The sequence below is a fragment of the Geotrypetes seraphini genome, chromosome 5 (genome assembly GCF_902459505.1).
Source record: "Geotrypetes seraphini chromosome 5, aGeoSer1.1, whole genome shotgun sequence".
In the NCBI taxonomy this organism is placed as follows: domain Eukaryota; kingdom Metazoa; phylum Chordata; class Amphibia; order Gymnophiona; family Dermophiidae; genus Geotrypetes; species Geotrypetes seraphini.
In genome coordinates, this window is record NC_047088.1 from 258941828 (window position 1) to 258966278 (window position 24451).

General features: G+C 45.3%; 1 protein-coding gene across 1 annotated transcript in view; it reads right to left on the reverse strand.

Annotated features, from left to right (window-relative positions):
- Positions 1-24451, reverse strand: part of MARCHF4 (membrane associated ring-CH-type finger 4) — a 143203-nt gene that overhangs the window by 50358 nt on the left and 68394 nt on the right. Inside the window, exon 2 of the mRNA XM_033946523.1 lies at positions 7138-7293. Coding sequence (XP_033802414.1) covers positions 7138-7293 — 156 coding nt within the window. The remainder of the gene's footprint in view (positions 1-7137; positions 7294-24451) is intronic.

The following is a 24451-nucleotide window of genomic DNA, read 5'->3' on the forward strand; positions in this document are numbered from 1 at the left end:
CTTGTCCACTGTGTGTAACCTTCCTCTTTACAAACCCAGCGCCGTAAAGTCATTCACCCGGAAATGCCCCTCAGTCAACGCACCTACGCCACCTAATCTCACCGGATGCTACTTAGTGCATATGTTTTACAGTCATGTCTATATTGTAATTTATGTAAATTATGCCTGTCTTGATTATTATGGATGTATTTTGTAACCTGTTCTGGGCGCCTTTGGGAGGACGGGCTACAAAATTGAATAAATAAATTTTACCGTGTAAAATAGTGGTTTTACATGTAGGAAAAACTGATAAAGCGACCCTATTGCTTGCTTTTTTTACATCACGCATTCCTTCTAGAGAACTGCAGGAAACAGAAGATACCACGTGGCCTGAGGATAATGAAGGGACCGACGATGTTCACTGATAAAAAAACTTAATTAAGTTGTTGCTTTTTTTCCTCACAGCAGTATATTGGCAGAGAGACCATTGTAGACGGAACACATTCCATATCACACCAATTAAACATAAGAACATAAGCAATGCCTCCGCTGGGTCAGACCTGAGGTCCATCGTGCCCAGCAGTCCGCTCACGCGGCAGCCCAACAGGTCCAGGACCTGTGCAGTAATCCTCTATCTATACCCCTCTATCCCCTTTTCCAGCAGGAATTTGTCCAATCCTTTCTTGAACCCCCAGTACCGTTCTCTGCCCTATTACGCTCTCTGGAAGCGCATTGGCTAAGGCTCTTAACATTTGCATCTCCTCTTCCTATAGGCTAAGGCTCTTTGCACCTGCATTGTGATGTCACAGAACTTTAGTAACATAGAAACATGATGGCAGATAAAGGCTAAATGGCCCATCCAGAGCATCCACTATCTCCTCCTCTCCCATAAGAACATAAGCAATGCTTCCACTGGGTCAGACCTGAGGTCTATCGTGCCCAGCAGTCCACTCACACGGCGGCCCAACAGGTCCATGACCTGTGCAGTAATCCTCTATCTCTACCCCTCTATCCCCTTTTCCAGAAGGAAATTGTCCAATCCTTTCTTGAACCCCAGTACCGTTCTCTGCCCTATTACGCTCTCTGGAAGCGCATTGGCTAAGGCTCTTAACATTTGCATCTCCTCTTCCTATAGGCTAAGGCTCTTTGCACCTGCATTGTGATGTCACAGAACTTTAGTAACATAGAAACATGATGGCAGATAAAGGCTAAATGGCCCATCCAGAGCATCCACTATCTCCTCCTCTCCCATAAGAACATAAGCAATGCTTCCGCTGGGTCACACCAGAGGTCCATCGTGCCCAGCAGTCCGCTCTCGCGGCGGCCCAACAGGTCCAGGACCTGTGCAGTAATCCTCTATCTATACCCCTCTATCCCCTTTTCCAACAGGAAATTGTCCAATCCCTTCTTGAACCCCAGTACCGTACTCTGCCCTATTACGCCCTCTGGAAGCGCATTCCAGGTGTCCACCACACGTTGGGTAAAGAAGAACTTCCTAGCATTGCAACACGCTACGAGAGATATCTCTCTGCATTGTGGCAACCACTGACCGAATACCGTTCTTACTTCTCAGGTAGTTATGACACCACTGCCTATAAGCACCCTACCAAGTTCTATGGTGAGTTCTCAGCCTGTTGTTTTGGCATGCTGAGGAGAGTCACAGCCAAACAGATGAACAAACGGACAGATGAAAATGACTTGGCTCTGAGGCATTCCTTTGTTTTCTCTTCAGACAATGAATGCCCCAAAAATTAATGTTTGGGACATGACGTGCCTCTAAAAAGGTCTATTTCACAATGGGAAGAGCAGGACTACAAATCCCAGCATGCTGTGTGAGGAGCCAGAAGGCATAAACATGTACAGAATGCTGGAAAGATTTACTGACTGAAAAAAAAAATTTACCTGGTATAGCTTAGTTTATAGGGCTTTTCCCTGGAGGAGCTCTAAGTAAAGCATCCCAGCATGCTCCATGTCTGCAACCTAAGGCACTGGAAGCCTGAGAGGGTCCTGGAAACACAATCAAACCCAACATGGCTATTTGTTATTAATCAGATTCCCAAACAGCAGGTATCAGATCTTTTAGTGCAGTGATTCCCAACCCTGTCCTGGAGGACCACCAGCCAGTCAGGTTTTTGGGATAACCCTAATGACTATGCATAAGAGAGATTTGCATATAATGAAGGTGACGGGCATGCATAGTCACTAGGGCTATCCTGAAAACCTGGCTGGCTGGTGGTCCTTCAGGACAGGGTTGAGAACCACTGTTTAGTGGAAAATAGCTTGCAAAACACATTATAGAGTGAAGGTTGCTCTTCATTCCAAGCGGATCCAGTCCCATTTCCACTTCATTGCATGTATGGATTTGTAGTTTTGATGATCTTAGGTGAATCCATCAATGGCCATTGGGGAAAACCAGAACTGGATCCAGAGCTGGGAAGGAAGGGCAACCAGGGCGCTTGCCCAGGGCCTCCACATTATAGAGAGCCCCAAGACTGCCCAAAACTGAAGGAGGCACTGCTCCATGGTGAGCTTCGGGGTCTTCGCCCAAGTTAGGGAACTGGGGAAGAACATTCAAGCAGTTAAAACACCATCAATCAAAGCTAAAACAGAATAGTTCTAGAAAACGTCTCTGAGGACCCTATAGAGCACAAAAGAAAATCATACCCAACACATAGAAGAACATGGAAATAGTGAACATATAAACTGCGGAATGGCATGGAATAACAATAAAAGAGTTTGAAACGGGTTGAAAAGAGCATCAACTGAGCACAGTTGGGAAACTTTAAAACACAGTTGCTCAGTCAACATTAACACTACAGTAGCTAAAGTCAGGAAGACTACTTCTCCTTCCAGTAGGATGCTTAAATAATGTCCACAGACATAGCCCACCATTATCTCTGCTTACCTACAATTCACAAACTCTGTACTGAAACAGATACAGATGTAATATACAGTCGATTTTAACAATATCAAGGCACTAAAACAGAAGGAGTCGAAGTACAGACCAAACAGGAAGCCCAAGGAATCTTCAGGTTTCGAGCAATCAAAAAAGCAAATTTATTGAAGGACCCAACATGATCCGTGTTTTGGCATGTCTGCCTGCGTCAGGGGTCGTTCAATGCAATCCACACAAAGATTAGCCATAAGAACATAAGAATTGCCGCTGCTGGGTCAGACCAGTGGTCCATCATGCCCAGCAGTCCGCTCACGCGGTGGCCCTCTGGTCAAAGACCAGCGCCGTAACTGAGGACCAGCCCTTGTTCAGCAGGAACTTGTCTAACTTTGTCTTGAATCCTTGGAGGGTGTTTTCCCCTATGATAGACTCCGGAAGAGCGTTCCAGTTTTCTACCACTCTCTGGGTGAAGAAGAACTTCCTTACGTTCGTACGGAATCTATCCCCTTTCAACTTTAGAGAGTGCCCTCTCGTTCTCCCTACCTTGGAGAGGGTGAACAACCTGTCTTTATCTACTAAGTCTATTCCCTTCAGTACCTCAATCTCCTCTGTTCAAACTAAACTAAACTAAACCTTAGGTTTGTATACCGCATCATCTCTACATTCGCAGAGCTCGACACGGTTAACAAGAATTAGGGTAGAAAGGAACTCCAATGGAGGGAAAGATGAAGAGAAAATTTAGAGGACTAGAATAAACAGAGAGGGAGGAAGAGTTACATTTTTGAGAATAATCAGGTTTTCAGATGTTTACGGAAGAGTTGGAGGGAGCTCAGATTCCTAAGAGGGAAGGTAAGGTTGTTCCAGAGCTCAGTGATTCTAAAAGGGAGAGAGGAACCTAGTTTTCCTACAAGGGAGACGCCTTATAGAGAGAGAAAGGAAAGTTTCAGTTTTTGGGTGGATCTGGTGGAATTGGGGTTAGAGGAATTCCAAGAAAGAGGAATAAAGGGAGAAGAGGCCCAGTTTCTCTAATCTTTTGCTGTACGGCAGCTCCTCCAACCCCTTAACCATCTTAGGCGCTCTTCTCTGGACCCTTTCGAGTAGTACCATGTCCTTCTTCATGTAACCAAACATATAGCACCAGTGTGCACGTTTAATTCTTATTCTCGCTATGCAAAGGATTCTACTAGCTTGGGCTAATTTTTGTGTGAATTGCACTGAACGACCCTTGATGCAGGCGGACATGCCAAAACACAGACCGTGTGGGCTCCATCAATAAATTTGCTTTTTTGATTGCTCGGAACTTGAAGGTTCCTTGCACTTCTTTGGGCTTCCTCCTACAACAGAAGGGCAACAAAAGAGGAGCATATGGAACCAAAGATCAGTTGACCAGCTGTAAGGAAAATCAAAATCATGGATTGAATATAAGAATGCGTTTGATAGCATCCAACCCTCTTGGATAATACGTTTTCTTGAAATATATGAGGGGGTGCTGAAAAGTTCTTAGCCCAACCATGAAGAGAATGACATAGAGCCACGAAACTTATAAGTTATTCTACATAGTCACCTCTACGATGTCTGGTCACTGTAATATATACTTCTCCGCTGCTGCAATCACCTCCGAATCACTCAAAAATTGTTCCCTTTCAAACTCTTTTTAAGATTTGAAAACAGAAAATAGTCAGATGGAGCAAGATCTGGTGAGTAGGGTGGACGGTCTATGCACTGAAACCCAAACTGCATCAGAATATCCATCGTTTTGCCAGTTTTGTGAGCAGGTGCATTGTCTTGCAAAATGAAACTCCTTTCCCCAGCTTCCCTCTCCTTTTTTTCCCCCCAATGCCTCCTTTAATCGACACAGCAAGTTACAGTAGTATTCTGCATTAACTGTCTGGCCCCTTGGAAGATAGTCAGTCATTACAACACCTTCCTGATCCCAAGACACTGTGGCTGTGGCTGTGGCTTTCCTGCTGACTTTTGGGTCTTGAATTTCCTTGGCCTTGGAAAACTCGAGTGCCGCCATTGCATGTACTATTGTTTTTGTCTCAGAATCATAGTGGTGTAACCATCTTTCATCAACTTTAAATAGTCATTTCAAAAAGTTGGCACCAGCTTGCTGAAAACACTGCAAAATCAACTTGGAAGTGCCCACTTCACGTCGTTTCTCATCAGCATTCATACATTTGGGCATCCACTTAGCTGACAGCTTCTGCGTAGCCAGCTGTACGTGGATTATACACCCAACACATTCCCTGGATATCTGTAGCATTTCAGCAATCGTTTTTGCTGTTATTTGCCAATCTGCCAAAATCAGGTCATGGACATGGTCAACAATTCCAGGTGTTGACACCGTTTGAGGCCTCCCAGACCTTGATGCATCTTCAGTCTCAAAATCTCCATGCTGAAAGTTTGCACACCACGACTTCATTGTGGAGCATAATACGCATTTGTCACTCAGGGCTAGATTCTCAAAAAAACGAGTGCAAAACCGATGGGCTGCTGTTGTAGCTGTTATAGTAGCGATTTTAAAAAAAGAAAGTCATTCTCCAAAAAACACTCATGTAAATGAGGTTGGCGGCGAGTAGCGAAGATTGGCTACATTTACATGTGCCCATCGCTGGTGATAGTGATGGGTACATGCACAAAATAAACTATACAAAAAATACAAACAAACAACAGTGGGAGAGATGCTCAAACATCCCCCACCCCCCCAGAAGCGGAAGAGATGTCCAATCTCTCCCGTCGCCAACCAACACACCTCCCAGCAGCAGGAGAGATGGTTAATCTCTCCCGACGCCAATCAACATCCCCCCCTTTGCAGTGGAAGAGATGCTCAATCTCTCCTGTCGCCAACCAACACCCCCCCAGCAGTAGGAGAGATGCCCACGCTCTCCCTCCGTCATGCAACACCCCCCCGGTGCCTCCGATTACCCCCTTACCTCACTTTAGATGGCTGGTCAGAGGAATGCCTACTCCCTCTGGCCAGCTGGTCAGCCTTTTCAAAATGGCGGGCCTTCCCCTCCCTGCTGCATCCTGGAATGCACTGGGGAGGGGCCTGAGTCTCTGATTGGCCCATGTTGCTTAAGACCCCTCTCAGAGGAGGATGCACTGGGAAGGAGTCTACGGCTCTGATTGGCCCAGATTGTTTAAGGCTCCTCCCATAGGGGAGGGATCTTATGCATCTGGGCCAATCAGAGCCTTAGGCCCCCCCACAAATGCATCGGCGAGAAGCCTAAGGCTCTGATTGGCCCAGACACATAATGCCTTAAACAACTTGGGCCAATCAGAGCCTTAGGCTCCTTCCCGGTGCATTCTCCTAAGGGAGGGGGCTTAAACAACCTGGGCCAGCATGCACAACTACACACTGTTCTTAATGTGGCCATGCATCATTCCTGAATCTGCTACAGGGGAAGTGTAGGAGTCTATGCCAATGTAAATACTCCTCAGTGAAATCAAATGAAGCTGCAACTGTCTCTTTACCCTCTCCCCACTGAGTTCAACATCTTTTGTCTCTCCCTTCCCCCTGGCAGTTCCAGCATCTCTCCCTCCTCTATATCATTTGTCTCTGCATTCCTCTCTACCCCCCCATCCCCCCAGTCCTGAGAATGTAGCTTGACTGACATTAGGTAGACACAGCGATTCAGGCAAGCAACTTCTGGCTGGTTCTGGGACCTTCCCTCAGCCACCTCCTGCCTTCTTTGATACAACGTCCTGTTCCCGTGTAGGTGGGATGTGGCCACATCAACTTTCATTGGGCAGGACCAAGATAGACAAAAGGGTGGAGGAGTAGCTCCCTATGTGAAGACTGATATCCAAGCGACTGAAATGCAGGGGGCCTGGGGAAAAGAAGAAGCGATAAGGATAGCTTTGAAAAGAGAAGATGGAACTTCTATCTACATGGGTGTTGTCTACAGACCTCCAACTGAAGAGCAGCAAATTGAGGAAGATCTTGTTGCAGATATCCAAAAGCTGGGGAAGAAAGGAGAGGTTCTGATGCTGGTGGATTTCAACCTGCCAGATGCCGATTGGAAAATTCCGTCTGGTGTAAAACCTGACAATTTAATAAATTATGAAGTAACAAAAAATATAAGCAGGACCAGCTCCAATTTAACCTCACAAATACTGACAAGCAACACTGAGACACTCAGCGTTCGCCATCTACCTTACTTCCATGCTGGGGTGGCACCTATCCATTCTATTGCTCACGAAGCAAGACACGACACAGACCAAGAAGAAAGACAGATCTTTGAGTGGTTCTATACCTTTACCTGAAGAGGATTCTTTGTGCTTATGGCGATAACATGATACTTGTAGTAACACAGCTCACAGCTCCAGGAGCCCCTCTCGCTGATCCACTTGATAAGACAAGGCTGGTGTGTGCATCGGACCGATCCGTCACATCGACATGGGCTCAGCAACTCTCCCTGGAAGGAAGCCATTTACAGATTAGACAGATAGGAAGCCAGGTAAGTCATCAATCACATAGCCAAATATTCAGTGCACATTGGTTACCCATTGAACATAGAATTAGTTATAAAATCTTACTTTTAACCTTTACAACAAGACTAAATAATCAACCGGAGTTTATTAAACAGACTTTTAATTCCATATAATTCTTTAAAATCGCATCGTTCAATGTCACAAAATCTTCTTGTCATACCTTCCTTAAGATTAATCAACATGTTGCATTCCAATAATTTTGTTGTCACTGCCCCTATTCTCTGGAATTCAATGCCCAATCATTTGCGCAATGAATCCGAAATAAAACAATTTAAATCAAAATTAAAAATATTTTTGTTCCAGGACGCCTTTGGACAATAATTGTCCTCTTAAGGACAAACCCCCCCCAAACAAATTTTATCGTTTTTTACCCTAACCTACTGTATTTTCCTTTCATGTTTCACTTTCTCTTTTATGATTGTAGTTCTTCCCTTTCTTTCCTACTGTTTGAAGTAAGTCCATGTATCTTATTATGTGTTTTGATTAAGACGTCTTGGTTGTATCTGGTATCCCTGATTTTTAATCTGTTTTTTAATGTAAATTTTATATATTGTACACCACTTAGAAATTTGATTAATTTATTTTATTTCTTAGATTTCCTTATCCAGGGTGGGGGGAGGGGAAAGTATTTGGAAGAGTTTAAAAATATTTAAATATAATATTGTAATAAATAATATGATTTAATATATTAATAATTTGGAGGAGGGGGAAAATGGATGTTTTCTTTAATAATGTGTGTAATATGGTGTATTTTATGCAATCTGTTAAAGTTATATTAATTGTAATACACTGTCAAAGCTTGAAAATTAATAAAGAATTTTAAAAAAAAAGAAATTTGATTAAGCGGTTTTAAATTTTGTTTTAATAAACTTAAAAACTTGAAACTTGATGGGCAGTCGACAAAATATTGGCTTTGTGCTATTTCCTGTATCATTTACGGATTTTCATTCTGTTTGGGGTTCTTTTTGGCCATTTTGTTGTTATGGGAGCCAGTGGCATAGCGAAGGTGAGAGGCACCCGGGGCAGTGGCGCCCCCTCCCCTGCTCTCATCTCTGCCCCCCACTCCTTCCACGATTCCCCCTGCCGTACGCGTGCTCCCCTTCACGTCCCTTCCCCCACATCTCTAGTCATTCACCGCCATGAGCAACAAGAACTTCAACATGGTCCTCGCGACCCCATCGTCTATCCCGCTGACATCACATCCTATGCGCGGCACCCGGAAGTGACATCAGCGGGAGTGACGACACAGTCACGAGGAGCACGTTGAAATTGTTGCTTGCGGTGGTGAACAACTAGAAGTACGGGGAAAGGGGGACACGCGCTTAGCGAGGGGAGGAGTGGGAAGAAGCGGGGGCAGAGAGGAGGTGGTGTATGGCACCCCCACCGGCCCCAAAACGTCCTCTTCGACATCAGAATTGATGTCGGAAAGACTTCTTGTCAGCAGGGGGAGGTAAGATTGCAGCGGCGCGGACTGGGGGAAAGGAAGGGGAGAGGCGCTTTTTTTTTCCGCGGCAGGGAGGGCAGGATGTAGGCAGGCAAGATTGCTGGCTTTAGCGTGGCAGGGAGGGAGGGAGGGTAGACAGGCAGTCTGGTTTTGGGGATGGCCAAAATCTGGAAGGTAGTGGGGGGAGGACATAAGAAGGAGGCACTGGGGGCACTATGGACACAGGAAGGAGGCACTTGGGGCACTATGGACACAGGAAGGAGGCACTGGGGGCACTATGGACACAGGAAGGAGGCACTGGGGGCACTATGGACACGGGACGGAGGCACTGGGGGCACTAAGGACATGGGAAGGAAGGAGGAAGGGAATAGAAAGGGACAATTGTTGGGCCTGAGCGCAGAAAGAAAGGATACACAGTCAATTAATAGATGTCCCCTTTTGATGAAAAAAGTAAATGGTCACGTTACCTCTGACTTATTTTCTCTGCAACAGAGTCAGCAGCCGTGCTGAGGTGCAGGAAGGTCCTGCGCTGACTTGTCTGATGGCTCTGCTCCGGAAGAAGTAAGTTACGTCAGAGGGAGAGGACCCGGCAGACGCAGTCATTGCGGGACTTTGCCACAATTCCCTGCGTCTGCCGGGTCCACCCCCTCCGACGTAACTTACTTCTTCTGGAGCAGAGTTAGCAGATGAGTCATCACGGGACCTTCCAGCATGCGGCTGCTGAGTCCGCTCCAGAGCAAGTACATCGGAGTGGGGTGAACTGGCAGCCGGCAGCTACAATCATCTTGGGACCTTGCTGCATGAAGGGAGAGAAAGGAGCAGGATTGCTGGAATGGAAGAGTGGTGGAGGGAAAGAAAGGGGGCAGGGTGGTATGGAAGGGTGGTGCTGATAGAACTGATGTACAGAGAAAGGGGAGAGACATAAGGGGGAAGGATATTGAAGGGAGAGAAAGGGGCAGATGCTGATTGAAGAGGGGTGGATGGCAAGAGAAAGGGCAGACATTGGATGGTAGTGGGGAGCCTATGCTGGATGGAAGTGCAGATGGGAGAGATAAGGGAGCAAATGCAGGAAGGAAATGGGAGGAGAGAAAGAGGGGAGCAGACGCTGGATGGAAGTGGACAGAGAGAGAAGGTACTAGATGGAAGGGTTAGAGAAAGAGGGTATATGATGGAAGGAGGGGATAAATAAAAGGAGGGCACATGATGGGGAGAAAAGGATTGAGTTATGGAAACACTGGAGGGGTGAGGGAAAGAGGTAGCAAGCTTTAGGTAGACAGTATAAAAGGACATTGATGAGAGGGTAGTAAGAGCGTAATCTAGACAGATGCAGAAAATAAATTGAAAAAGAAAATGAGGGAAAAAAGGGAAAGGGATTGCAGAAGAGAGGTGTAGGAGAGGGAAGGAGAGGAGAGAGATGCCAGACCAATGGGGGTGAAAGGAGAGATGGAAGGGGGAGGCATACAGTTTCTGGAAGGGGCATAGAAGGAGAGAAGATGCCATATAGGGGAAGAGAGACAGCAGACAGTGGATGGAAGGAAGAGAGTTACAAGAAGATGAGGAAAGCAGAAACCACAGAAGACAAAGGTAGAAAAAAATTTTCTATTTATTTATTGCTTTAGGAGACATGTGTCACTGTTTCTGTGGTGTTGCATTGTATGCAGAGTCCAGCTTCTTGCTGGTTCAATTTAACCTTTGTCTATGTATTTCTATTTTATCCCCCCTTTTACAAAACTGTGGAGTGTTTTTTTAGCGCAAGCTGTAGTGGTAGCAGCTCTGATGCTCAGAATTCTATGAGCATCAGAGCTGTTACCACGATGGCTAAAATCCACACTACAGTTTTGTAAAAGGGGGAGGGGTTAGTTTGTGATGACATATTCCATACTAGGCGAAGGGGTTTTCTGTGTTCTGTGTGTTCGAAAGACATGGTTTTCTGTTAGGATTGACTGTGCAGGATTGATCTGTACTAGTCTGGCTTGTTTAGTTTTACAATGGGTGTATTGATGTAGTACTACTCACTGCAGTATGTAAGATGCTGCCTTTTCCTAGGTACTCATATGTGACATGTGGCTTGTTACTAAAAATCATGTTTTTCATACAGATGGGGGGGGGGGTGTCAAAAAATGATGGGCCCCGGGTGTCACATATGCTTGTTACGCCACTGATTATCAGCGCACAAAAACAAAGGCCCGGATTCTGCCAATGGCACCTTGAAAAATGGCACCAGTCACGTGTCAATCACGCTTAGGCATCATTAACAGAATAGCAGCTAAGGTGCTGGTACAGTAGGTCATGGTCTTAAAGGCATACTAGAGGGCGCAGAGAGTAATGGCTGCTTAATTACAACGCTCCAGCTTTTCAATTTAGAATCGATCAAACATTGGTGTTTAAGCTGCATTTTACCTGCTTTTTATTTCACCTCTGGATTGCTTAATATGGCTACAACGAAAATAAACAAAAGGCATAAGCCCGACCCTGCATCCCCTGCTAAAAAACCGGAAGATAAGGAAGAAGCTGAGACCCTTCTTACTGTCCTAGCAGAGATCTGTGCCATGTGGGACACCATCAATGAAACCAGGGATGAGGTGGTTGAAATGAGAACAGATCTGGCATCCCTGCGGACGGACTTTTCCCAAATCAGATTACGAACAGATGATTTAGAGGCCAAACACACTGGTTTGCATTCATCCGTTTCTACACTTCAGCACCAGATCAAGAGAGTTACTCATTTGGAGAAAGACCTTGAGGAGGCCAATTTACGTTCCAGGAGGAACAATCTTCGTATTTTGGGGGTCCCGGAAGGGAAAGAGGGGTCGGACACCCTTAAATATATGGAGACCTTCCTGCCGACACTGTTAGATATTCAGTTTGCAAGAGACTTTGAGCTAGATCGTGCCCATAGAGTCCCGTCACATAGACTGACGAACACTCGGTTCCCCAGACCTATTATAGTGCGTTTTTTGCGCTATAGCCAGCTTACTGAGGTTCTGAGGAAAGCGAAGATTAAAGCCCCTCTTAAACTGGACTCTCACAACATACTTATTGTACCGGACCTGACTAAGAATGCTGCAAATCAGCGCAAACAATTATTGGCCTTTCGTCCGCGGCTCCGTGACCTGAAAGCCCAGTTTGGAATGTTCTATCTACTTGCTGTCTGTCTCTTTCTATTGACATCCAGTTTGGACTACCAAGGTTCTTGTTACACTCATGGCTCTTTGTTATATATTGTTAGTGTTTATATATGATTGATGAGCTATGACTCTTTACTTCTTTTTTCTGTACGATTTCTTTCCCTTACTAACCTTTCCCTTATATTTTGTCTTGTTCCTTTATCTTTGGATGTAATCGAGTTCAGTGTATGTATTTCTCAACTGTATTTGTATTATGCATCCTTTGATCTTGTAGTATGCTTTTTTGCTTTATTATAAACTCAATAAAACGTTTGAACTGAAAAAAAAAAGGCATACTTTACTGGCACCTAAGCTTTTGGGTTACTCAGACCTAGCAGCGCCTACGGTCATCTCCACACCTACTTTGACCTTAGGCAACGCTAGCCACCCTGCTATAGGCGTGATTCCAGCACCGACCCTGACAGGTGCCTAGTGGCGCCTACTTTTTTAAAATTACTCTTAAATGATGTGGTCAATTACTGTGCCAATTAAAGCAATTAAGATAGGCAGCGGTAAGTGTGATCAAGGTGCCTAATTTATGGCACTGTGCACAGAATATGGCCCATAATGCTGAGCTTTTTCTGCTCATTTTATTTATTTATTTTAAAAATTTCTAAACCATTTTAGACCAATACGGTTTACAAAACAGTTACATACATAAAATGTTAAAACAAATTAAGAATATAAAACCAGAAGGATTCAATTCTTGCAGCAAATCGTCAAACGATGAAAATCAATATTCAAAGGAATGCATTTACAAATAACTTTCTGAATGAACTCTTATCACTTCCCTTCCTCTCAAATCAAGCAGCGCTTCATGATAAAGATTTTCGATTATTGCTGCTTATGTCCTACTCTTTTGAACACTTTAGAAAACTGTTGAAAACTTTCCTTTTTTTCAAGATTTCTCTTAAATTAGATCCTGTCATACTTTCTCATATTATAATCTTTTGCAAACCGCTTCAAACTTATGGTTATGCGGTCCAGAAATCTGACATAACATAACATAGCATACATGGACACAATTTCTTCTTGGACAACTAACAAAGATCCAGGCCTTGAAATCTTGGAGAATGTAGGAGTAAATTAGATGTCAAGCCTGACTCTGAGGCCATCAATATCAACGATGAAGGCCTTGACATCAACACCAGAGGAGAGCAACTAGGATGATAAAAGGAATGGAGAACCTTTCATATTCCGAAAGGTTAGACAAACTGGGGCTCTTTACCCTGGAAAAGCGGAGACTGAGAAGAGACATGATACAGACGTATAAAATCATGAAAGACATGGAGAAGGTGGAGAGGGGAAGATTCTTCAGACTAGCGGGGACAACAAAAACAAGAGGTCATTCAGAAAAACTGAGAAGGGACAGATTCAAAACGAATGCAAGGAAGTTTTTCTTCACTCAGAGGGTGGTGGACACCTGGAACACGCTTCCAAATAATAATAATAATAATAACTTTATTTTTCTATACAGCCATAGTCAGGCGACTTCTAGGCGGTTTACATTGTAAGAAGGCTGGACATTCAGCGAATAACAAAAGGTCTTAATACAATACAATAAGTCTACTTACATTACCGTACAATGAGTCTCAATACAATACAATACAATACATTACAATGAGTCTAAATACAATACAATACAATAAGTCTAAGTACAATACCATACAATGAGTCTAAATATTAAACAATAATGAGGTAATAGGACAGAGTACAATACTGGGCTTCAAAATGGGGCTGGATGACTTCCTGGAAGCGAAGGGGATTACAGGGTATAGATAGAAGGTTACTCTACAGGTCATAAGCGAAAAGCATATGACAGTTTTAGGGTATGAGCACTATCAGGTCCTGGACCTGAGGGGCCGACGCGTGAGCGGACTGCCGGGCACGATGGACCTCCGGTCTGACCCGACAGGGGCAATTCTTATGTTCTTATTTACCAGTAGGTTCATGTGCTCTCAGGGCCTCTGCCAGTACAGGAACAGATGCTTCAGGCACTGGGGCAACCTGCAATGACTTAATGAGTATTTAGAGAAGTTCATTCAGACTCCAAAGACACCTGGCAAAAGCTCCCAGAAGGACGTTCTGGGCCTTTTAGGTTAGAAAATCTTAGAATTGTGAGTGTGCGGTGCAGTCTTGAATTTATTTCTTCAGAAATGTCTTATATAACGTAAATCTACAAATCTAAGCTGTTTATAACATACATACATAAAATATAACATTAAAACACTAGTGTTTAAGCCTGTTACACTAACGGTTGCTAGAGTAGATGTCTGTATGTCTAGGTTTTTTTTTTAAATTTGTCTCTCTCTCTCTCCCTGGACGCTGTTTGTCTGTCATTCTTTGTCATTCTTTGTGTCTGTGTCTCTCCCTGGTCCCCTGTCTGTGCATCTTTCTTTCTGTCTGTCTCCCTGGCCCCCCTGCTTGCCAAAGCTGTCCCCTTTCCCTCTCCCCCTGTTGTGCAATGCCTGCCTGCTTCGTGGCCCCCTTCTGTTCCTCCCCCCCAATTGCTGTCTGCCCCCAGCACACCCCTTCCCCCAAAGCAGCCCCCTTTCCCTCTCCCCCTGGCCCCCGGTTGTGTCATGCCTGCCTACTCCATGGCCCCCTTCTATTCCCCCCCATGATTGCTGTCTGCCCCCAGCACACCCCTCCCCCCAAAGCAGCCCCCTTTCGCTCTCCCTCTGGCCCCCTGTTGTGCCATGCCTCCCTGCTCCGTGGCCCCCTTCTGTTTCCCCCACCCCCCCATGATTGCTGTCTGCACTCAGCACAACCCTCCCCCCAAAACAGCCCCCTTTCCTGCCTGCTCCATAGCCCTTATTTTTTTGCTTCCCCTCCCGTTCTTACCTTCCCTCCATCCATCCATGGTTCCTGCCGCCGCTACCGCTCCTGTTCCTGTTCAAAGCGGCCTGCTTAGGTTCGCGGCCGGCTGTAGCGAACCTCGCAGGCCGCTCTCCATATGGTAGCATGTTCCCTCTGACGCGATCACGTCAACAGGCCGCTTCAAACAGGAGCAGCAGCGGTTGGTGAGGGAGGGGGGAGTCGTCGACGTGTTCCCTACCGCACACTGCCGCCACCAGCGCTGCTCCGCACCGCCTTCATCCTTCCGTCTGGTGCGCAAAGCCGGCGCATGCGCTTAAGCTGCGAATATGGCCACGGACGGATACAGCACTTGTCAGGTACCCACAGCCTCCTAAGTGCGCATGCGCACTTAGAGAATTATTATTATAGATACTGTACTACTCTTCAAGACATACAGAATTTAAAAAAAACTGAACCATGTCTAAAATGTCTGTTTTAATTCATAAAAATGCCTGAGAAAACAGATTTAATTTAATTCTTATATACCGCTAATAACCGTGAGGTTTCTAAGCGGGTTACAAAAACGATGCAGCAGTTCCAGTACAAACACCTGGGGAACTCCACTATTTAAGAATATTGACCATTTAACCCTACATTCTTTTTTTTTTTTTTTTTTAGTTCAAAGCAGCTCCTGATTGGTGAGGCCCGACTTTAGTACAGGAAGAGGCAGTCGGAGCATACTGCGAGTAGTAACCGGCGCTCCGGCTGCCCTCTCCTGCCTCTCCGGTTGCCCTCTCCTGCCCGGTGATTTGTGATCGGAAAATACCGCGAATGACTGGCACCGCGAATCGTGGACCGTGAATTCGTGGGGGGAGCACTGTATTTGTTGTAGAATCTTTCTAGGTCAGGCCGTTGTAAGTTTGGGAAGTCTGACCAGTTTCTGTCTGCTGCGTAGGCCTCTTTTTCTAAGGGTGGTAGTGAGATTTCGTCAAGATGGCTTGGGGGTCCCGGTGAAAGTGCTTCTGGCTGTTGAGATTTTGTTTCTGAAGAATTTTTTTTTTTTTTTTTTAGAAGCGCCATCTCCGGATCAGACCTTCGGTCCATCAAGTCCGGCGATCCGCACACGCGGAGGCCCTGCCAGGTATACACCTGGTTTATTTTATAGCCAACCATATCTTTATATGCCTCTCTCAAGGAGATATGCATCTAGTTTGCTTTTGAAGCCTAGGACTGTCGATTCCGCAATAATCTCCCCTGGGAGAGTATTCCAGATGCCAACCACTCTCTGTGTGAAGCAGAACTTCCTGACATTAGTCCTGAACTTGTCCCCCCTTAGCTTCAATTCAGCCAGTTGGTTTGCTGTGGGGGGAGGGTCAGCATTGGTGGCTAGATAGGGTGGGTGTCTGTGAGTTCCTTTAGTCGTTTGAAAAGTTTTTGGGGGTCTTGGATTTCTGTGCCTATTTGACTTTTAGCTTTTGGTTGTTCAGTATTCTCCAGGTTGTTTTTGTGTGTTCTGGGCTGTCTTTTCTCCATTCTCTTTCAAGACACCTGCATTGTCGATTGAGTTGAAGAAACGATCAAACGTGGCACGTCGAGGCCAAAGAACTTGATTGAATAAGATAGGTGCTATTCCTTTTGGATGCTTTGCACAATGTTATGATCCTGTAAAGTGGAAGGACTGCAATGGTTGGGTGGTAAGTTTTGGGGGGGGGGATTTGTTCCCCTTTTTCCTCCATGTCTCTGAGCACAACCCTTCCATATGTGAGAGTATGAACTGCTTTTGAGGACATTTCCGGGGGGTCCGGACGCCTTTTCAAAACCCGGCACTTTGGGCCTGGGGGGGGGGGGGGGGCATGGCTAGGGATACGGAGTGTATGAACTGGAATTCTTTATGAAGTTTCTCTGAATTTTGTTTCTACCATTCTATGAAAGCGTGCTGTTTATTAGTTTCTTTGAGTTAATTTTTCACGCTTCCTTTTGGAATTCTGTTTCCTCCCCTTCTATTTTTCACTTAACAATAGAGCGACAGCAAAGCATCAGACCGTGCAAATATTCTGACAGCGAGTCTCTTCCAGTGCTGCCAGCTCACCCAGCGCAACTTGGTCAGGTTGACCCTATTCTGATTTCCATAAGAAAAGTAGGACCCGAGGATGGATTTCAAAGCCGACTCCATGGATACAGAGCAATTTGCATGTATTAACTGGTCGCCTGTGTATCGTTCGCACTCCGTGTGGTTAGCGTTCTGCAGCATTAGCTGCATTTTGAAGCGTCCCTCGAGACAGATTTAGGTTAGAAGAGGACGATAACGATGCTGTGATCGTTATTTTTCAAGCCGCGTTCGTGATTCCCGCGTGGAAATATAACATGTGCAGATGTCTATCGCACACGAGGGATCTTCAGAAGGTTTCTGTACTTTTATTTCTTTTTAACCACTGCTAAGGGCTCCTTTTACGAAGGTGTGCTAGCGTTTTTAGCGCGCGCCAGCTGAAAAATTACCACCCGCTGAAAAGGTGGCAGTAGCGGCTAGTGCGCGCCGTTCCACGCGTTAAGGCCCTAACGCACCTTTGTAAAAGGAGCCCTAAATATCTGAAAAGCAAATTACGTCACTTTTCCGCATAATCACCCTATTTTGCGACTGAGTAGTCACATGACGTTCTATGACACGCCCACTTACCCCAACCATGTCCCGCGAAAATATGAAAGTGCGGAAAACGTTCTGAAGAACCCTCATACACCTGAATTCAGAAAGACACTATTTCCACATAGAAATCCACACTATGCAGCGATGTCTACTTGGTGTGTGGTTTGCACAGGGCTGGAATCTACTTGTGGCCTCCCCAATCCCGTTTCAGAGAAGAAATACATGTGATTAGGAAAAATATTCCACTTCAGCATTTACACTAGAGAATGACACGGTGACAAAATTCATCACCATTCCCGTCCCCGCGGATAACCGTGGGAAATAATCCCATGTCATTTTCTAGTGTCTATTTCAACCTCGGTCCTTCTACACCAGCATTCTTCAAAGTAAAGCTTGAGGGTCAGTGGTTGTGGCCATTCATACTCTGATTCTTACGTGAGCCAAGGATAATGAAGCCATTGTGACATCACTGATGTGATTGGCTCTTACGCACTGGTGGAATGAGGCATTATGACATCACAATATCTGCTCTGGATACCAGAGACTGTCATTCTGTAGTGTCTGTTTCAACCTCAGTCCTTCTACACCAGCATTCTTCAAAGCAAAGCTTGCGGATCAGTGGTTGTGGCCATTCATACTCTGATTCTTACGTGAGCCAAGGATAATGAAGCCATTGTGACATCACTGATGTGATTGGCTCTTACGCACTGGTGGAATGAGGCATTATGACATCACAATATCTGCTCTGGATACCAGAGACTGTCATTCTGTAGTGTCTGTTTCAACTTCAGTCCTTCTACACCAGCATTCTTCAAAGCAAAGCTTGCGGGTCAGTGGTTGTGGCCATTCATACTCTGATTCTTATGTGAGCTAAGGATAATGAAGCCATTGTGACATCACTGATGTGATTGGCTCTTACGCACTGGTGGAATGAGGCATTATGACATCACAATATCTGCTCTGGATACCAGAGACTGTCATTCTGTAGTGTCTGTTTCAACTTCAGTCCTTCTACACCAGCATTCTTCAAAGCAAAGCTTGAGGGTCAGTGGTTGTGGCCATTCATACTCTGATTCTTCCCTCTCTCCTTAAAGAATGACGTGAAGATGGTTTCCCGCGGTTATCCGCGGGGACGGGAAAGGTGATGAATTTTGTCACCGTGTCATTCTCTAATTTACACACGCTCAACAACAAGTAGAGGTTTTGAAAAAGAACTCAATCCAGGCAGCGCTTTATACAAGAGATTAAGGGAGTCATTTTCTTTAATTCCATATAGATTTGGTCCATTTCCGAGATGAAATTACATCATATTGCAGCCTCAGTAGTTAACCAATGATAATCGCATGTGTAAGTGTGTAAAATAAAGCACTAGATTTAGTTTCAGCAGTGGCGTAGTAACGGGGGGGAGGGGGGGGTAAAGGGGTAGTCCGCCCCAGCGCCAGCACCACTCTCCCTTTTTCCCCTCCTCCCCTCGCCATGCGCGTGCCCCCCTTCCCTTCCCCCGTACTTCTAGATCACCACCGGGAGCAACAACTTCAACGTGTTCCTCGCCACCGCGTCGGCTCTCCTGCTGACATCACTTCTGGGTGCCTTACGTAGGAAGTGTCATCAGAGGGAGCGTCGCCGGGGTCGTGAGGAGCACACTGAAATTGTTACGCGCGGTGGTGAATGAGAGGTATGGGGTATGCGCACGGCAAGGGGGAGCGGGGCGGATATGAGGGCGGAGGAGGGTTCCTCTCACCCTTGCTACGCCACTGAGTCTCAGCACTTACACATGGAAGCTGCCAAATTGCCACGTCCAAACTATGCCCACGCCTAGCCTTAGGGAAGCTTAGGCGGCCCTACGCCTCTCCCTAGGCTCACGAAAACGCCTACAATATAGGCAACCCTCTTCAGGGCTTTTTTTTTTTTTTTTTTTTTAAACGTGCTTCCGAATGGATGGCTAGACAGAGGTAGGACGCCTACCGCCGCCGACAATCGGGATGCCGTTTATAGAATGTGCCCCTTTGAGTGCATTCAGATTGTGAACTGACATGATGGAAGCTGAAGCAGTCTCTGTATTTTTGAAGTGATGTAGTAACATAGTAGCATAGTAGATGACGGCAGATAAAGACCCGACTGGTCCATCCAGTCTGCCCAACCTGATTCAATTTAATTATTTTTCTTCTTCTTAGCTATTTCCGGGCAAGAATCCAAAACTCTGCCCGGTACTGTGCTTAGGTTCCAAATCCGTCACAGCTCACTACAGCCCATCTACACCCTCCCAGCCATTGAAGCCCTCCCCAGCCCATCCTCCACCAAATGGCCATATACAGACCGTGCAAGTCTGCCCAGTACTGGCCTTAGTTCAATTTTTAATATTATTTTCTGATTCTAGATCCTCTGTGTTCAGCCCACACTTCTTTGAACTCCGTCACCGTTTTCCTCTCCACCACCTCTCTCGGGAGCGCATTCCAGGCATCTACCACCCTCTCCGTAAAGTAGAATTTACTAACATTGCCTTTGAATCTACCACCCCTCAACCTCAAATTATGTCCTCTGGTTTTACCATTTTCCTTTCTCTGGAAAATATTTTGTTCCACGTTAATACCCTTCAAGTATTTGAACGTCTGAATCATATCTCCCCTGTCCCTCCTTTCCTCTAAAGTATACATATTCAGGGCTTCCAGTCTCTCCTCATATATCTTCTGGTGCAAGCCTCCTATCATTTTCGTCGCCCTCCTCTGGACCGCTTCAAGTCTTCTTACATCCTTCGCCAGATACGGTCTCCAAAACTGAACACAATACTCCAAGTGGGGCCTCACCAACGACCTGTACAGGGGCATCAACACCTTCGTTCTTCTACTGGTTACGCCTCTCTTTATACAGCCCAGCATCCTTCTGGCAGCAGCTACTGCCTTGTCACACTGTTTTTTCACCTTTAGATCTTCTGTAATTCAGCAAGTAGAGATCCAAAGGGAAAAGATAGCTAGAAGTTTGAATATACAGAGATAGAGATATACATTTGACAGCAGTAAATTTAAGCCACCATGCAGCAATTCCTCAACATATGCTAGTGAAAAATTGATGAGTTACTTGTGTCTAAAAGCCGACCGCCAAAGGAATCATTCTTTCGGGATATCATTTTTTCCTCTTTGTTCTCCATCAGAGAGCATGCTGAAGTTTCAGGACTCACCGAGTAACTTTCCTGTTTTCGTTTTGATATTTTATTTTCAGCTTTTCTCTTGGGGTCTCATTATTTCTGCAGGTTTCCTGCCCTGCACGGATGCAGGCGCATGGTCAATGCTTTGTCCTTAATATTATGCGGATTGCCTCAATTCTGTCTCCATTGTAAATAGCTGTGCTTCCCAAATTCATCCTCAAGTACGCCCAGAACACCAACAACCAATATATGTCCATACAGTGGAGACAAGGGAAAAGCAGAAGGATACTTGAAGCCAACTTTGGGAGAATGCAGGAGACTGAGCCTTTATGATGGCATGGAAATCTTAGCTGTGGGAAGAGGGTGTTCCATTTCCATTTTCAATCTGGTCTTTACAACGTGCTTCATGTGTTTGAAAACAGATTGATTGATTTCTTAAATAGTTTTCTGTCCCATTTTCCCCTAAGAGCTCAGAACAGATTATAGGTTAAACATACATAATATACAGTTTGCACTTGATTTGCATTAATTACAGTACTAGTTTACGATACAAGTTTTTATCTTAACTTGACACATAGATAATCCAAAACGCCGCAATTAAACTTATCAGAAATTCAACGAAATTCGATCACTTGACTCCTTTACTATATAAAGCGCACTGGCTCCCTGTAAAACATAGCATATCTCATAAAATTTCATCATTGACCTTCAAAACATTACAATCCAAAGCCCCCCAATTCATGCTCTGAGATCTACTAACCTCGGCCTACTGACGATTCCATCTTTAAGAATAATTGGCATCAAACGGCACAACATCTCTGTAGTCGCCCCTCAGCTCTGGAACACCCTACCAGTACTTATTCGTGCCGAAAAAAATTCTCGATCGATTAAAGAGCCTCCTCAAAAGTCACTTATTTAAGGAAGCATTCATCCCTTAAGTTTAAGTTTTTCTTATCCAATTTTTAGAATCTCCCTTACACGTAGGTTCTCTTTCCTGACTCTTAGAATTCCCCTTCTTTTTATCATTTTTCTGCATCCCATATCCTTCTGTTTTTCCCCTTGTCTCTCTTTCCTATTTAAAATTGTATTTCTACCCATTTAACCATCCGTGTCACGTTTGTCTATAGCATTGTCTATATTTTTCTTAAATATTTTTAAAAAATTATTTTAGGTTTGTCTGTCCTCTCCCCCCACCGTTTTAATTGTAACTCGCTAACTAGTTTTGATAACCTCTTAACTGATGCATGGTCCAGCTCACACAGAATTCTCAACAGGATCCAATTGACCCTCCCCTCGACAAAAAATCTTAAGTACAAAAGAATCTTCCAGTCTATGTTCACCTTCCTCGGAGTCAAAATCTGGAATGATCTCACAGAAACTATCAAAACGGAAACCAACCACGCCCTATTCTGAAAGAAACTGAAAACTTCACTCTTCGACAACTAATTCTTTCAAGATCTTCTTAAGCATCTGACTTTTACTTAACTTGCCTCAGTCTTATGTTTCCTGTCCCCCTTCTGCTCCTTCCTCTCACCTTTACCCTCTCCCTTCCTTTCCTCAAGTCGCCCAGAGCCTGTTTAGGTATGCGCCACACACAATTATTAGATTAGATAAGTGAAAGTATCACATTTTTAATAAAAACATGAAACTTAAAAACTTAATACTAATATACATAACTAGTCTTTAAGCCCGTTACATTAACGGTGCTAGAATAGATGTGTCTGTCTGTCTTTCTTTCTCTCTCTCTCTCTCTCCTTGGCCGCTTTCTGTCTGTCTATCTTTCTTTCTGTCCTTTACCAGACCCAGCCCGAAGAGACGAGGTTTGCCTGGGGCTAGGGTTGGGAGGTGGAATGGGGTGGGGCTTGAGGCTGGAACAGGGCGGGGCCATGTGTCCTCCATTACCAGACCCAGCCCGAAGAGACAAGGTTTGCCTGGGGCTGGGGTTGGGAGGCGGAACAGGGTGGGGCTAGGGTTGGAATGGGCCGGACTTAGGGGTGGGGCGGAGCAGGGGGGGCAGGGCCATGTGTCCTCCTTTACCAGACCCAGCCCAAAGAGATGAGGTTTGCATGGGGCTGGGGTTGGGAGGTGGAACAGGGTGGGACCAGGGGTGGAATGGGGTGGACTTAGGGGCGGGACAGGGTGGGGCCTGAGGCTGGAACAGGGCGGGGCCATGTGTCCTCCTTTACCAGATGCAAAATCTGGTAACCCTAGACCAGAGGGAAGGAGCAGAAAGGAGCTGCATGGTAGCAGCAGGATGAGAGAGCGGAAAGGCAGTGGTTCTGTCAGGTAGGGGGAGGTTGTGGTTCGGAGCTAGGGGGACTTAGCCTTCTTCTTATGCACTCAGGATTCTAGGAGGGCTTCATCCTTTTTCAAAAATATGAAACATGCAGTAAACACACAGTTCCCACAGCTAATAGAAAAAGAGAGACATGTCCGGGTTTTCCCAGATGACTGGTAATCCTAGCTACACCCCCATTCAAAGTAAAAGTGACCAATCCTCTTCGTAAAGCAGGTAGGACTGTACTCAGCCAGGATCGTGCCTTGGGTGACCGGCACTTCATCCTGAACGCAGGTTTCTCCTACGCCAAAGATCAAGTTTCAAGTTTATTAAAATGTTTAATTAAACGCAAATCAAGATTTCTAAGCGTTTTACAAATTATGTTAAAAAGAGGGAAACAAAATTGACAAATGTCCACTTAACAACACTTAACTGACAAAAAACATTAGGAAAGTTGGGAGAACTACAAATTAAAAGTAAAGATTACAAAAAAAGGTAAACCACAACAGGGAGGGGAAGAAGGCAGGATTATCGAGCAACTCTGGCTAGGAAGATATAAGCAAATTGCTCTTCACAGGAGTAACAAGAGAGACAATTCTCAGGCACAGAGCAAATCAGATGTTTAAATTTTACAAAATCCAATAGAGAGGAGTTGAGTTTCAAATTGCTTACTTCCAATCTATCTCTCCGGGGAAAGCTTATGGATTGTTAATTGAACCCTGCTGTTGTAGCTTCCAGAGATGACAGATAATTCTTCTCTTCCCATTAAAGTCTTCTTTCTAGTTTAACCATTAACGTGAAGCATTGGAATCCCTGGTTCACGATTCAGTAGACAAATCACCCGTAATCTTACTTCAGCTTCAGATAAGCTGCTCAGAGAGTCAAGCTGTGGGATTTTAAAGCTTGACTGCCTCCTCCAGCTTCACCAGGGCAAATATTTTTCGAATATTCCATTCTCACATCTTGAGCTGACACTAGGGAATGCCTTGGGGTGGGGGGCCATGTGTCCCCTTTTTTATTGTCTTTACAAATATGGTAACCGTATCTGATGTGGACTGTGTGTTGGATTTTGCAGTGGAGTTCTTTTACTTGAAAGGGGTTAGATTCCGTACGAACATATGGAAGTTCTTCTTCACCCAGAGAATGGTAGAAAACTGGAACGTTCTTCCGGAGTCTGTCATAGGAGAAAACACCCTCCAGGGATGCAAGACAAAGTTGGACAAGTTCCTGCTAAACTGGAACATACGCAGGTAGGGCTAGTCTCAGTTAAGGCACTGGTCTTTGACCAAAGGGTCTCCGTGCGAGCGGACTTCTGGGCATGATGGACCGCTGGTCTGATCCAACAGCAGCAATTCTTATGAAACAGGAAGTAGAATTCAGAGGAGGCAGGACTAGCAAAAGGAAGGGCCGACAAGCTGGGGTCTTAGTAACATGTTTTTAGCACTGCTGCTGCTGTTGGCGCCAGTGATTGAGAGCGAGTTTAAAGGCCCTGGGGAAAGGGGAAGGGGTGAAGTGAGTGAAAGGTGCCAAACCAAGGGAGGAGAAGAGGAGGGGAATGAGAGCAATTTCTTCTCACGAGAGCAAGGAGCCAGTGCTGGAGGGAAGGGTGCT